We start from the raw sequence: 13493 nt of genomic DNA, 5'->3' as shown, positions 1-13493 counted from the left end.
GTAGAGGCTTACTTGTAAGGAGGGAAAACAAAAACTTTTGCCTCTTAGAGAAACTGGCTGCTTTCGTTGTGGGTCAGAGACTCTTCCCTTTGCCTCAGGTCTTTCTGAAGGAGAAGGCCTGGCAGCTGCTGGAGAGACGATGGAACCAGAGGCAGAGCTGGGCCATTGTTACCCTCCAAAGGAATTTCCGATGCCTCCTCCACCGCAGGCGCTTCCGTGTCCTCCAGGAGAAAGTCACAATCATCCAGGCTCACTTCCGAGGTTATCAGGCAAGGTAAGGAGACAAGGTATAGCCCTTTATCCTTGCCTAGGATGGCAAGGTGAGGATGTGCCTGGACAGACCTCTCCTCATGTTGGCTCCCAACCTGCTCTGCAGTGGGGAATTCTGTTGGGTCAACTGTTAGTGGAATGGCTGGAGCTTAATGGTGATCAGCAGGGCTGCAGAGGCAGTTCCTGATGAGAACAGGTGTGCTGTAGGCTTTGCTGTAGGTGGAGGAGAGATTTCCCAGCGCTGAGCAGAGGTTCCATTAGAAATACAGCTGTTATCAGAACTGCTATAGTAGCCTGCTTGTGGTAGTGCTGACACTGTGATGGTTAGAGCAAAGGATGTAGAGAAAACATTTAAGGGAGAACCAGGCTTAACACACTAAGACCAAATCCTGGCTGACTGATTAGGTTGTTATATTTGGTCCATAGCCTTGAACTGAGTCCACAGTCTGCCTAAATTTTGGTGGTTTCCTTTTCATTAGCATTTTTTCCTCTTTTCAAATCCCTCTAGGAAGCGGTACAGGAGGCTGAAGAAGACTTTGGTGCAGTTTAATACCATGGTTTTAATCTCTAGACATTTCATTCAAAGGAGGAAGCACTGCCAGGTAACAACACTTCTCAGGACCGGGTATCCTGCAGGAGCTATTTCTGTCCTAGGCAGAGAGCTAGTTTTTGGGTGAGGCCAGGGCATGGCTGGCTTTAGAGACAGTTTATAGGAAATGATGCAATGAATTGGTAAAGCTGTCTTTCACTCTCTGGCTGAGATGAATATAGTCAAAGGAATAAAGTCCACAGGGACTGGAGCTTTGTTCCCTAGATGAGGTTCAGAATTGGCAAGGGTAGTATAAATGCAGCAGGTCTGTATGCCTGTGCATGTGAGCTTCTCTAGGCTGCCACACACAGGACATGAGTTTATTCCATCTGTGGCCTCCAGAGTTGCTGTTCAACTCAAACTATAAGGAGTCATTCTCTTTTTTGGTTGGCCAGCTCAGTTCTGGTGTTTCCCTGGGTGGTGACTAAAATGCAATATTTCTTCAGTCTGCCTCTTAAAGCTACCTCATGTTGAAGTCCTTGACCTTTTGGAAATCAGCTGGGCCCATAGTAGGGATGAGATTAAGATGGCAGTGATTTAAGAACATGGAAAATTGTGTACAGAAGAGAGCCTTGATAACAGTCCAGTGTGTTGAATGCATTTTGCACAAGCTGCTAAAAATAAAATAATAAAATAAAATAAAACCAAGCAATCAGGCCAATCTTATTTAGGATAGTGATTAACATCTGTGTAGCTGGCAGCTTCCCAAGGCAGGCAAGGAGGGGCCCAGTGGAGCTGGTGCCATGCTCAGCAAAGCATGGGGTGGAAGGTTAAGGCCAGTGTTGCTGGAAGACTGCAGAGGTGCCTTCTGCCATGCCATGCCCGGAACAGTGCGTGTTCCTTTTCCTGCCCTTTCTTACCTGGACAGGATCCAGCTTTTCTTTCCATCAGTAACCACAACAGCACAGTTACTTTGAATCTGTTTCTGTTCCTCCAGTGTTTGCTTGATGAGGTATCTGTACATGTGTTAACAACAATAAAAGGTCTCAAAGTTCACCTGCTGCAAAGTTCCTCCTTCTCCCCCAGCCCTGCCCTTTGTACTTTAGCATGCCTACTGTCTTTGGCAGCCCAGCCCTCATAACCTCCCGTCTAGTCCCTCCCAACATTATTCTGCAACAGGCAAGCAAGAGAGAGAGAGGGAGAGACTGGGACCTTCCTTTTTCACCTTGGGGTAGGAAGCAGGTGAGTGTCGAGTCTGGGGGGCAATAGTATAAGATGGGAAAGTGCAGAGCTGCAAGAGAGTTTGGCTCTTGGTACCCTTCCCGCCCCTCTAAAGGGGTCCCTCTCCACAGACAGCTTCCTCTGTCCATTTTCAGGCTGCATTACTGTAATCTTTAATGCTGGAGGAGACAGGCGAATGTTTCCGACAGCTTGTGTGTCCTTTGTCCTTGGATACATCAAATACCAGACAAGGGAGGAAAGGTGTGGGGGGGATGCTGGGCAGGTGGTGAAAGCTCCTGCTGTTGGATTGTTTTGTGTAGAGCAAGTGGTGCTAAAGCAAAGCTATAGGCTTTGCCCTGGCATCCCCTTTTCATATACCATATTGAATCCAAGGAAGGCTCTGCAGCCTTTCTGTCATTTTGTCTGCTGGAGCAAGACACCAGCTCCTGTCCAACTGCAGAGTCTGCCCCCAGAAGTAGCTGGAAGTGATTTCATATATGTCTTCTTTTCTCCCCCTTCCATATTCTAGCAGCAAGAGTTAGAGGAAGGAAAGCAGAGGAGGAGATCCCTGGCCAGTGGTGGCAGGGAGAACAGTCTCAGCCAAGGAATGGTAAGTTGTCAAACAGTTTGTGGGAGTTTGAGATAAAACAAGCCAGCCTCTCAGGGTATTCCCCCTCCTCTATGCTTCCTCAGCCCAGAGTACCTTAGAGTACATATATCATGGTGGAACAAGCTCTGGAAATATTCTTGGACTAAGCTCTGGAAATATTCTTGAGGGTTGTAGATTCTGCATAAAAATGTGCAGAATTGGGACATCCGAATGATTTAGCATCCTCTAGGAACCTTTCTTTCTGATGTGCCAGACTGAGGCCCTTGGTGTTTTTCTAATCTCACAAATCACTAAGGAAGGGAAGTGAGTGGGCTAATAAATTATGATTTAATTCTGTTCTCAGATCATGCTTGTATTTACAGTAAGGCCCATTTCACTTCAACTCAGTTCAGGGAGCTGGGAGAGCTCAGCAGTTTGCAGGAACACGTAGGCTGGAGGTGACAGAAACTTGATGCTGTTGAAATCAGGTCAAGAACAAGAACATGCTTGATATCTGGTGCTACATTTTCCACTAGGCATTTTAAGACTTTTCCTCAAAGCCTGGTCCCAGTTTGGGATTTTCTTTTCTATTTATTAATACCAAGGTCTCTTGGGAATCCAGGAGTTTCACTTCAGGCTTCCTTGTTTGCTTCCACCCTTTTTGTTATTCTCTTACTGTTGTGTTTGAGACAATACCACGTTAGGGTTGCCCCTGGGTTGGGATTCAGTTTGAAATTGATGCAGTGATTTTTATTAGTGCTTTTGGTTCTAGACTGGCTTGATAATGCAGACAGCTGCTCTGAAAGGTTTGCTTGGGAGCAGTAAAACATCTGGAGAGTATGCGAAACCTACACGTATGCTGGAAACCTTGCAGCAGGGATGTAGTTAAGCCTGCTATAAAGAGCCTTTAACTGTGTAACTATCTCATTAGGTCAGCATTTTCCAATTTCTGGCCATAATCAAGCATCTCTAAGGTCGTGAGGCAGAGTACTGTATTTGTTTGCAGCATTGGATTGAATCTTTGGAGCTGTGAGGAAGAGAATTTTTGGTAATCCTGTTCTGTTGTGATGGGTAGGAATGAGGCAGTTCTGCACAAATGTATTTATGGAAAATGTTCTAGAGGAAGGTAGTTACTAAATGCTTTATGGCAATATAACTGCGTAGTGTACAAGGTGTTTAACCTGTATCAATTGCTATAAAGGAACACTGCTAACCGATGTCATTATTTGCATGTTTAGACTGAACATACATTCACTATGATGAGCATAGCAAGGAAAGTCATTTCAACATCAGCCACAGTTTGGCATGGAATTGTTAGCAACAACAACAGGAGTATATAGCACTGGGTACTCTTAAAATATCATCTGCTTCCTCAGATGAGGATCCAGGAGTGTGAGATTTCTCAGCCTGCTACCTGAACACACCACTGAAAAGCTAGTTTTTAAGTCAAGCGTCTTATCAGGAGCAAAATCAAACAGATAAAAAAGCTGTGACTCTGTCTTTGCTGAGGGGTTATGTGAAGAGAGATGGCAGAATAGTATGCTGGTGAGTAGAGGCTTTACTATGCAGATGTTAAACAAGAACAACAGAATACGCTTTATTCTCTAAGATACTCACCTGAATTATCCCAGTACAGATCTGAACGTCCTTAGAAATCTCCAAAATAGCAATGTGCATCAGAGATCAAGATCAGCTATCTTCTTATTTGTGCTGTAGAGCTCTTGGATACTGAAAAATAATAGTTAAAAAAAAAAAAAAAAAAAAGAGGAAAAAAAAAAAAAAGAGAAAGGAGCAGGTGAAAATGGTTCCTTACCCTTAAAACACAATCTCTTCTGTGCAATATGACAAACTTGTTAGTAATGAGAAATGAGTCAAAGAAAGCCAAATTTCCTGTCTCTGCCCCCTGTGGCAGTGACTTTTGTCAGGAATTAGTCACCTTTCCCTCCTGTGCTGACCCATGCCATGTACCTGTGTTAATATGCTACTCCCTTATTTTGTAATGTTTCTGAATATTGTATATGCTGAAATGACTGTTCCTGTTCAGGAGGTCGATCCTTGTTCCAACCAGCTGTTCAGAGGCAGCTTCACCCAGTTTGAGCAGAATAACTCAGGGTTTATGGCGTTTCACTTCTGCTACCCCAGTGGTTGACTTGCTCACTCTCCCCACAGGATGTTGGACTTCTGGAGATCCCTGCAGAGCTTGCTGCTCTGCTACAGGTAGCTGAAGGTGAGAAATCCTCTCTTTTCCTGCACTGTTTTATTTCATTGTTTATTTCCTTGTTTCCCAGCAATGTTTTATGTATGTGCATTTTCTACCTGCTGTCTATCACCTGGGTTGTATTTGATTTATTATCATTGCAGTGTAAATATGATAAAGACAAAAGGTATTGCGTGTGTTTTTTCCCAAGATGGCAGAGTGGAAAAGTGACTTGGGCCAGTGGGCAGCATACCAGATTAAAATTCAGTATCTTTGTTATCTTTTCAGCTCTGTCGATGAACTTTGCTGATGTAACTGGTGACAATGATGTTACAAAACTTTTTGATCAAAGCTGTGTGACAGCAAAAATGTTTAATGAACCCAGGTTTCTTGCAGAGCTGGATATCTGGGGTGTGAGATCTCAAACCCATCTGTCTTCTTCTTCAAAATCCTTAAAGAAATTAAAGGTTAAGAAGTCAAAACTAGAATTCTGGCACTTTCAAAGAAACATGTATTTTTTTAATTGAAAATCACTTCTTCAGAAGTTCAGTTTTTTTAAAAATTAGAATGGGTTTAAATTAGAAATGGGTTTAAACAATGTAACAACTTAAAGGGAATGCTTTGCTTGGGATAGAAAGGTTGTTTTGCTTTTTTTTTTTCCTTCCAAATATCACTAATAACTTCCCAAGCTGTTTACCTCATCTTGAACAATGTTATATTCATTTCTGTTTCCTCTGTAACTCTTTGTACAATGTGTATGTTTAATTTGCAGATGGGTTGAGGTAAGATTTACCTCCTTGTTATGTTGGTATAGCATCTAACAAAATGACAGCTATATCTTGGCCACCTGTGTAATCCAATAAAAGGTATAATCAAGCAGAAGAGTCTTGTGAATTGGAGCAGACTGTGCATTGCATGCCAGATGTATTCTGGCTGCCTTTCTGACTGCTATAACACAAGGCCAGGTTGGATGAGGCCCTGGGCAACTTGATCTAGTGGGTGGCATCCCTGCCATGGGGGTTGTAACGAGATCATCTTTAAGGTCCCTTCCAACTGAAGTCATTCTGTGATTCTAAGACCTCTTTCTCTTGCAGGTCAATATAGAGCACAGGCCAACCAGATAACTGAGGCATTACCTCCAGAAGTCAAGACCAAAGATGACCTCTCCCTCCCATCCTCCATTAACAGCTACCCTTTCTCCTCCTTCATTAAGTCACACTTCCAGGTGGGAACTCTCTTTATTTCTCTTCATTGCTTCCCTCCTGGGGAAACGTGCTATTCTAGTGATACCAGCCACAAACTGCATGTTTCTATCCTTTTTCTTTTTAGAATACAGACTTCCCTGCCCCTGGCCATCCCCTGCATTACCCCTTAACCCGTTTGGAAGCTGAATACCAGGAGAGTGCACTTGAGATCAACAAACTGGTAAGAGATGTCTTCCTTGACCAGGGCCTAGAAGAACAGGTGTGCATAAGACAATTCTGTGCTGCCTTTCTGCAACGAGATGCTTACAATACGTGGTGTGTGAAGAGAGCAGAATAAATTGCTGCTCCTTCAAAGTATTGGAGCAGCCTGACAGACGTCACATGAGGTGGTTTCTCAGACATACAGTTAAGTTAGTATGCGATAGGGGGACAGTGAATTATTGTATAAAGTCTGGAACAAGGCAGGGACTTTGTCATCAAGAAAACTACACCTGGAACCACACCTTAATTCTGTAGTGTTTGCATAAGGAGGATAGTGTTACCAGCTCTTCCCTGTGGATGCAAAACGCATTTCTTAAAGGTGTGATGTTTAGTCTAAGAAAACAGAATGAAACTGCAGATGATTTCTAAGCAAATGCATTAACCTTTTTGAGAATTGCATGTTATTAAAATAAGCCCATTAGGAAATGTAATACCTAAAACCAGTGCCTTTTTTTGTCCTAATGATCTCAGTTGAAGAAGAATATATCTTCTTCAATATCTTCAATATTGAATATAATATATGCTTCAATATCTTGTGGATAGGTTGTGTTTGAGCAGATGATTATTATTTTTCCTCAAGATCACATGATTTTTTCTCTCAATTGCTAATCAAAAAAAATAGTTATTTCTTTGGCAAAAACTGTAATACATAGGGATTTACTACAAAGAATTCCATGAGAACTAAACAATCTCCATCTCCTGGTTTTCTCAGTTGAGTGTCTGTCATGCATACTACCACTAACCATTTTAAGGCGTTCTCTGCAGGAAAAAATATCCTCTCCAAAGCTGTCCATAGCAAATTTTAGAAAAAAAAAATAAAAAAAATCTAGCGACATACTACACTGTAGAGGATGAAAGAAAAAAAAAGCATGTAAAATGGTGATATGCATAGCTAAGAAGCTGAATCTTTGCTTAAGTGTAATGTGGTTGAGCATAATACATCTCATACTACTTGTTTTACTGTTAACCACACCAAAGTCTGCTTAACATTCAGCAGTTAGTGTTTCCTCACGTCTAGCTGCCTGAGCTTTTCATGACTATCAGCTGAGCATCAATTTATTTTACATATTTTTACATCTCGGCAGCTGTGGTCTCAGATACTACAACAAATAGCCTGTAGTAAGTTGCTAGCAAGTTTGAGCTCTGGTGCTCAAAGAAGGAGAAATATTTTGCCCAAGAACAAATTCTGAGTCAGAAGACCAACGTAAAGAACAAACTGAAGAAGACTTTTAGTCAGGGTTCTGTCCCTATGAGCACTGCCTCCCAAATTCCTCAGAGCTTAGGTGGTGCACAAAGCGTGAGAAAATGTGCAGATCTGAGAGCTCTTAGGCTCACAAGCACCCTGGTGTTTACAGTTCAGGTTGTCACTTCGCAACACAATTCAGGCCAGAAGGTTGCAGTTAAAGCGCTCTCTTTCTCCCTGAATGCTTCTAGATTTTACGGTTCATTGGTGACCAGAATCTTGACGGCTGGCAGGAAGTAGTTCTGGGCAACTACATTGCTAGGAAAGGTTTGGATAACGTGGCTCTGCGCAATGAAATCTTCAGTCAAGTGGTCACCCAGACATGGAAGAACCCAGATGTGGAGCACAGCCAGCGAGCCTGGGTCCTGATGGCGACTTTACTGAGCTCCTTTGCCCCTTCACCAGCACTGGAGAAGCCGTTGCTGAAGTAAGGAGGAGAAAGAGCTAGCTACACTTTCATTAAGATTAAGAAAAATGAGCAACATGCTAAAGGCAGTTTTCTTTTCCTAGATTTGTGTCAGATCATGGCATGGATGGCTTCAATGCTGTTTGCCAGCGTAAGATCTTGACAGCAGCACAGCACACAGACTCTGCATTCTCCCGAGCCTACCCTCCCACTCAGCTGGAGTGGACTGCGAACCAGAGGAAAGGGAAAATGGTGCTGGATGTTCATACCTTTAATGGTAACTTGTGCTTCTAGTCCCTAAGGACTTTTCCAGTGCAAAAATCAGCATTCAGAAGATGCTTGCCGCAGCTTAGTGGAGAGTGATCAGACTGACTGCTTCTGGCTGGTGCAACAGAGGGGGATAGAAGCATCTGAATCCAGAGCCCAAACTCCAAAGTCTGATTCTGATGAGCTCAGACCTGCTACTCAGGCTGAAGGATAAGATTCTTCTGGGTTTGGACCCATTTCAACAGAGGGCTGTCCTGGTTCTGCATCTCTCTGGGTTTAGTTTTCCTGTTACCCATTACTGCATAGCCCATGCAAACCATGGTAGTGCCTTTGTCACAGTGACTTTCTGAACCTTTCTTCCTTCTCAAATATTGGCTTATGCTGCCCCATGAGTGCATAGAACCTGTGTGAATAAGATGCAGATCATCCGTGCTCTGGCACCTTGGTCAGTGGGGTGGGGGCCCAAACGAACCAGGACACTGCAAGGACTTTCAGCTGTCAGTCTGAAAGTGCTTTGAGATGTGCCATCCAGCTGGGCTTTCCAGCTGGGCTCTGCCTGTGCCCGGCAGAGCTTTGGTGGTGTTTTGGGTCTTGCTGGGAGGCTGTGTGTACTGACTCTTTGTTTTATGTGCTAGAGGAGAAGTTCTCAGCTGAGGTGGAGTCCTGGATGACCGGAGAGCAGTTTGCAGGCTGTCTCCTAAGTGCAAGGTACTGCAAGAGGATAAGAGATCTGGGGATGTGCAAGAGGCTATCGCTGGTTTTTGGGTTAAGATCAATTGGGGCTGCAGCCTGGAATTTTATATAGTCAGATGTGGAATAGCCACTCCTTACCCACTCCAGCTCATGGTCTTTCCCTATCCCCTTCCATCTGTGTACATGAACTGTGAGCCTCTTTAGGTACACACAAATCAGTGGTGTGATCCGTCAGAGCAGCTTCAGAGAAAAGATTAAAAGAAAAAAAAAAGACAAATACTGATTCATATATTTTCCTGACCCTGGGCACTTAATCATTGATTCACACCCTAAAGCTTAAGGACTTAAGATGCCAGGACAGACAAGGCAGGACAAAACTGAATGCAGTGTTTTACTTCTCTTTCCTCCTGTGTATCCTGACATCTTTTTTTTCTCTTTCTTTTCCCTGTTACCAGGGGCTGTGATAAGAAGTCTCGAGGCTGGTCTGTCTCCATGTTTACTGGCAACATGTGGCAGGACTTGCTGGGCTGTGACTTTGTGCTGGACCTCATTGGAGAGATGGAAGATGTCAGCAACCCCAGCAGCCCCTCTCAGTCCTCAGGTGGATACCCAATCACACCTGAAAGGGACAGAAACTTCTTCCTGAACTCTGCCATGGATCCGTGAGTCACCTTGTCCTCCTGCCCCAAAGCGTCTGTCCCTGTCATCCAGTGTCCTATCTCTGTCTCATCATGCTGTGCTTTCCTTATCTTATCTTTTCCCTTCAACAGGATTCCCCCTGCTCCAGGTATCCAGGCCCCTACCTTTCCACCACCAAGCCTGCCTCCAGAGTTCAGCAATGCCCATCGAGGTGAGCTCTTGCTCGGGACTGTGAACAGCACTGATAAGATGTGCCCCAGCCAGGACATCAGAGCAGAGGGGAGACTCGTCTTGATGTAGAACAAAGGAGGGCTCCGCTCCAAAATATGACTAATAGGGTCTGGAGATGGGCATGTTCCTTACCTGCCTTATAACCTGACTCCACTCCACTTGTAGATTCAAGATTCAGAGATGGCCGGGGGGAACCCGTAGGCTTGGATCACTATGTGGATGACCTCTTCAGCACTGTACTGCATCAAGGCCCTAGAGTTCCAGTAAGTCCTTTGATGTTCCCCCTGACTTCTTCTTTGCAGCTCTTCTCTCCCTGTGACTCCTTCAAGCGTGCCCCTGTCTATTCACTCTGCTTTTGCTCAGATATGCCTTTGGATGGCTATCCCACTGTGAAGTCCATTTGCCTGAGCTCAGATAAAGCTGTTTTTTCTTGACGCAGGATTTGGAGAACAGGGAGAGTCTGACTGGACGCATGAAGGGAGGTGGGAAGATTGGACCCACACAGAGAGGAATGTTTCCTTCTACAGGTCTGTAAGGGGATGTAGACAGCTGAAAACAACTGCAGTGGTTCATAAGCTTCAATGAGCAAAAGCCAAGGAGCCCCTCAAATTCTAATTGCTTTCTGGGCTCAGCTGATTCACAAAGAGCATTTGACTTTAGCCTAAGTCATCAGAAGTTGCACTTGTTCCCGGGTGCTGGGAGACAGATGCTTTGGGGAAGGTGCTAGGTAAAGTTATCACCTTTGTTCTGCTTTTAATGTCTCCCCCAAGTTGGTCTAGGGGTCAAGGCAGTAGACAGCTTGCTTCTGACCCAGGCCATCTCCTCCCTAGTGTACAGCACTCATAAGTTGTGTATTCACTTTCTATTCACCTTGTGCTTTCCCAAAATAGTTGCTGCCTTTTTCAAAGGAAGGCTTTTCATTTTGATTTTTTTTAATTGCTTCTTTTCAGAATTTCCCATCATCTCTAGCTATTCCATGGGTTAGTAAGTCTGAACTCTGTAGAGGTTCTGGTTTATGTGTTTGGTTTCCTTACTTTTCTTTATCTGTACGGAGCCCGAGACTTGGCTATTCTCAGCAGGGTGGGGATCCCAGGCTATCTGTGGCGAACAGTCAGACTTGTTAGTGTCACTGATAAGCACCAACCTGGATTGTAGTACTTGACTCTTCACCAAAATCATGCAAAACGTCACCCCGGGGAGGAACAGATAAGGTCAGCATATAAAAGAGTATTAGGAGTTAGTATTAAAAGTTAGTGTTAGAGAAAAATAAAAAAAAAAAGAGGAAAAAAGAGCAGAGGAGCAGAGGGTGGAGAGGAGGGTAAGAAGGAGTTGGAAACCTGGAAGGAGGCAGTTAGTGGGCTGTGCTCCTTCTCCACCAATACAGGGATGCTTTCTTGGTGAGCTCTTCACCCTTTGGCGAGGAATACTTGGGATAGCGTTTTATTAGCGCTGTTATTGTATATTAGTGCTATTGCAGTAAGTGTGTTTGTCAGTGGCAATTCCAAATCTGCCATGTCTGTCACCTTATTAAATACATTCAACTTTGTGAAACTGTCTCAGTGAAAGTCCTTGTCAGGACTCTGAAACAGGCAAATGTTTGACTCTATGATAAGTCCCCTTTAATGAGACACTATCTCAATGATAGCTGAGGCTTTGGGATGGTTTCAGGAGCTCTGCATACTTGGCAGCTACTTGCTGCAAAGAGACCCACATGGATTTGGCAGTCCCAGAGATTTTTGCCCATCCTTCAAGAGAAACCCTTCTCTGTAATCATACACAGGCATAATGTAGTCAGGAAGAAAGTGGTGTCCTAAGCAAGACTGCAGTAGCAGGGTCTGCATCCTCCTAAGTCTAGCAGGCCACACATTTCTCTTTGGTTTCCTCTGTCCACCTGACTTTTGTGGTGTATCCTGCTGTGTATAAAGAGAGAAAGCATTTGCATGTCCCTGTGGTTGGTGCATGCCAAGAGAACCAGAAGTACGCAGCCTACGTGACATGTTCTGTGGGACTGATCAGGGCTTCCTGATCTATGATTCCCTGAAAGTCCTGTACGTGTGGCCTTTTGCCTCTAGGCTTCCCTGGAATGATGCAAACACCAGCTTACCAGCCCATGCCTTCGATGATGGGGATGCCAGCTGCCATGCCCATGATGCCAGGGGCAGGTGGGATTGCACCTATGCCAGGTAATAACTCAGAGCTTCAGTAACTGTACAGGGAAAGGGGATGAAAGGGTGGGCATCCTAACGGAGCCTGAGCATCGGAATATCAGGCTGAATGCACAGTGAGCTCTCAGCTCTGGGCTGCTGCTCAGGCAGCGTGGGGAATGATTGCCTGAGGGTGTTGTATGTGTCTTCTGCAGCCATGGTTGTGCCCCAGCCTGTGATGCCAGCTGTAGATCCCAATCAGTTAGCAGCACAACAGCAAGCCTTTATCAACCAACAAGCCATGCTCATGGTGAGTAGAAGGGACTGGTTGGAGAGGTCCCAGAATGGGGGAAGGAGAATGCACGGGGGTATGTGCTGTGAGGAGCCTACCATGCTCCCCTTCTGCCTTAGGCCTGCTCTGTAATGCTCTGAGCTTATGTGCTGGGGTTAGGTATATAATTCAGGGTTAAATAAGACTGCAAACCTGGAAATAACCCTTTTTGCCTGATTGTGTACATGAGGACACTGAGACACCATAGGGTGAGTAAAAAATTCCTTCTTCCAGGCCCAGCAGATGACCCTTCAAGCCATGACCCTTTCTCAGCAACAGCAGCAGCAACAGCAGCAGCAACAGCAGCGGCGGCAACAGTCTCATGAGAGCTCGAGGCCAAGAAGCTCAAGTCCACCACGAGCCCAGGCCCCAGCCACTCTCCCCAAACCCAAGTCATCTCCCAGCAGCCAGAGTGCTACACCACCACCACCACCACCACCACCACCACCACCAAAGGCTCCAGAACCACCAGCTCAGGCAGAAGTGGTATGAGAAACAAACAGTGGTTGTGAATTGGGTTTGAATGTCATGCTTTGCATTTGTTGTACTTCCCTTCAAGTCCGGCAATGGCTTGACAGAGAGGAGGGCTGAGAGCTGTATTTACTTATGACACAGGCCTTTCAAGCTTCACTTGCTCAGTCTTTAAGACACAGGGTCAAAAATAGTGACATTAAGGTCTGTGGTTTGGCTGCGGTGTTGCCAATTTATTCCCAGCTGATCTGAATTTCATGGTGTATAGGAAACTTCATGGCTCTGAATTCTTTGTGTCTCAGCAAGCTGTCTTGGAGCTATATCATACTCCTCTTTCTCTGGACTGGGTTGATGATTCCTTTGGTCAGAGACTGATCTCTTAGAACACTCTGAGACTGGGAGAAGTTCTGGATCAGAGTCCAAACCCACCCACAGAAGATCATCTCTGAATTCAAAGGCACAACAGAGGTATTTGCTGGCTAGTACTAACTGACCATATTGTGAACTGTCTGCAGGTTGATGACGACGCAGAAGACCAGTTCTCTGACAGTGAAGATGATGACAATCCTCGTGAAACTTTCCAGCAGAAGCGAGCATATTTTCAGAAGATGGGTGAGTATTGACCACTTTGGGAGTTTGATTTGTAACACCTTGTTCTGCAGCTTCCTTGGCGTAACAGCTGGGTTCTTGTCTCTCTATATGGAACCCAACTAATCCCTTCAGGAGTTCTGGTACTCTGTGTAGCACACAGTGTATGTGCCTGCTCAGCTGGCTACAGTTAAGATCATGGGGTGTT

General features: G+C 44.9%; 1 protein-coding gene across 1 annotated transcript in view; it reads left to right on the top strand.

The window, feature by feature from the left end:
- Nucleotides 1–13493, top strand: part of MYO15B (myosin XVB) — a 42319-nt gene that overhangs the window by 14197 nt on the left and 14629 nt on the right. The window contains exons 24-40 of the mRNA XM_082774607.1: nt 99–274; nt 779–872; nt 2550–2630; nt 4779–4836; nt 5901–6031; nt 6136–6231; nt 7707–7942; nt 8026–8198; nt 8824–8896; nt 9337–9543; nt 9652–9731; nt 9917–10014; nt 10191–10278; nt 11824–11934; nt 12111–12205; nt 12461–12712; nt 13213–13309. Coding sequence (XP_082630733.1) covers nt 99–274; nt 779–872; nt 2550–2630; nt 4779–4836; nt 5901–6031; nt 6136–6231; nt 7707–7942; nt 8026–8198; nt 8824–8896; nt 9337–9543; nt 9652–9731; nt 9917–10014; nt 10191–10278; nt 11824–11934; nt 12111–12205; nt 12461–12712; nt 13213–13309 — 2146 coding nt within the window. The remainder of the gene's footprint in view (nt 1–98; nt 275–778; nt 873–2549; nt 2631–4778; nt 4837–5900; nt 6032–6135; nt 6232–7706; nt 7943–8025; nt 8199–8823; nt 8897–9336; nt 9544–9651; nt 9732–9916; nt 10015–10190; nt 10279–11823; nt 11935–12110; nt 12206–12460; nt 12713–13212; nt 13310–13493) is intronic.

Source organism: Aythya marila (assembly GCF_965140915.1).
Source record: "Aythya marila genome assembly, chromosome: 18".
Classification (NCBI taxonomy): domain Eukaryota; kingdom Metazoa; phylum Chordata; class Aves; order Anseriformes; family Anatidae; genus Aythya; species Aythya marila.
The sequence above is the reverse complement of the archived record's forward strand: the minus strand, read 5'-3'. Positions and strand labels throughout refer to the sequence as shown.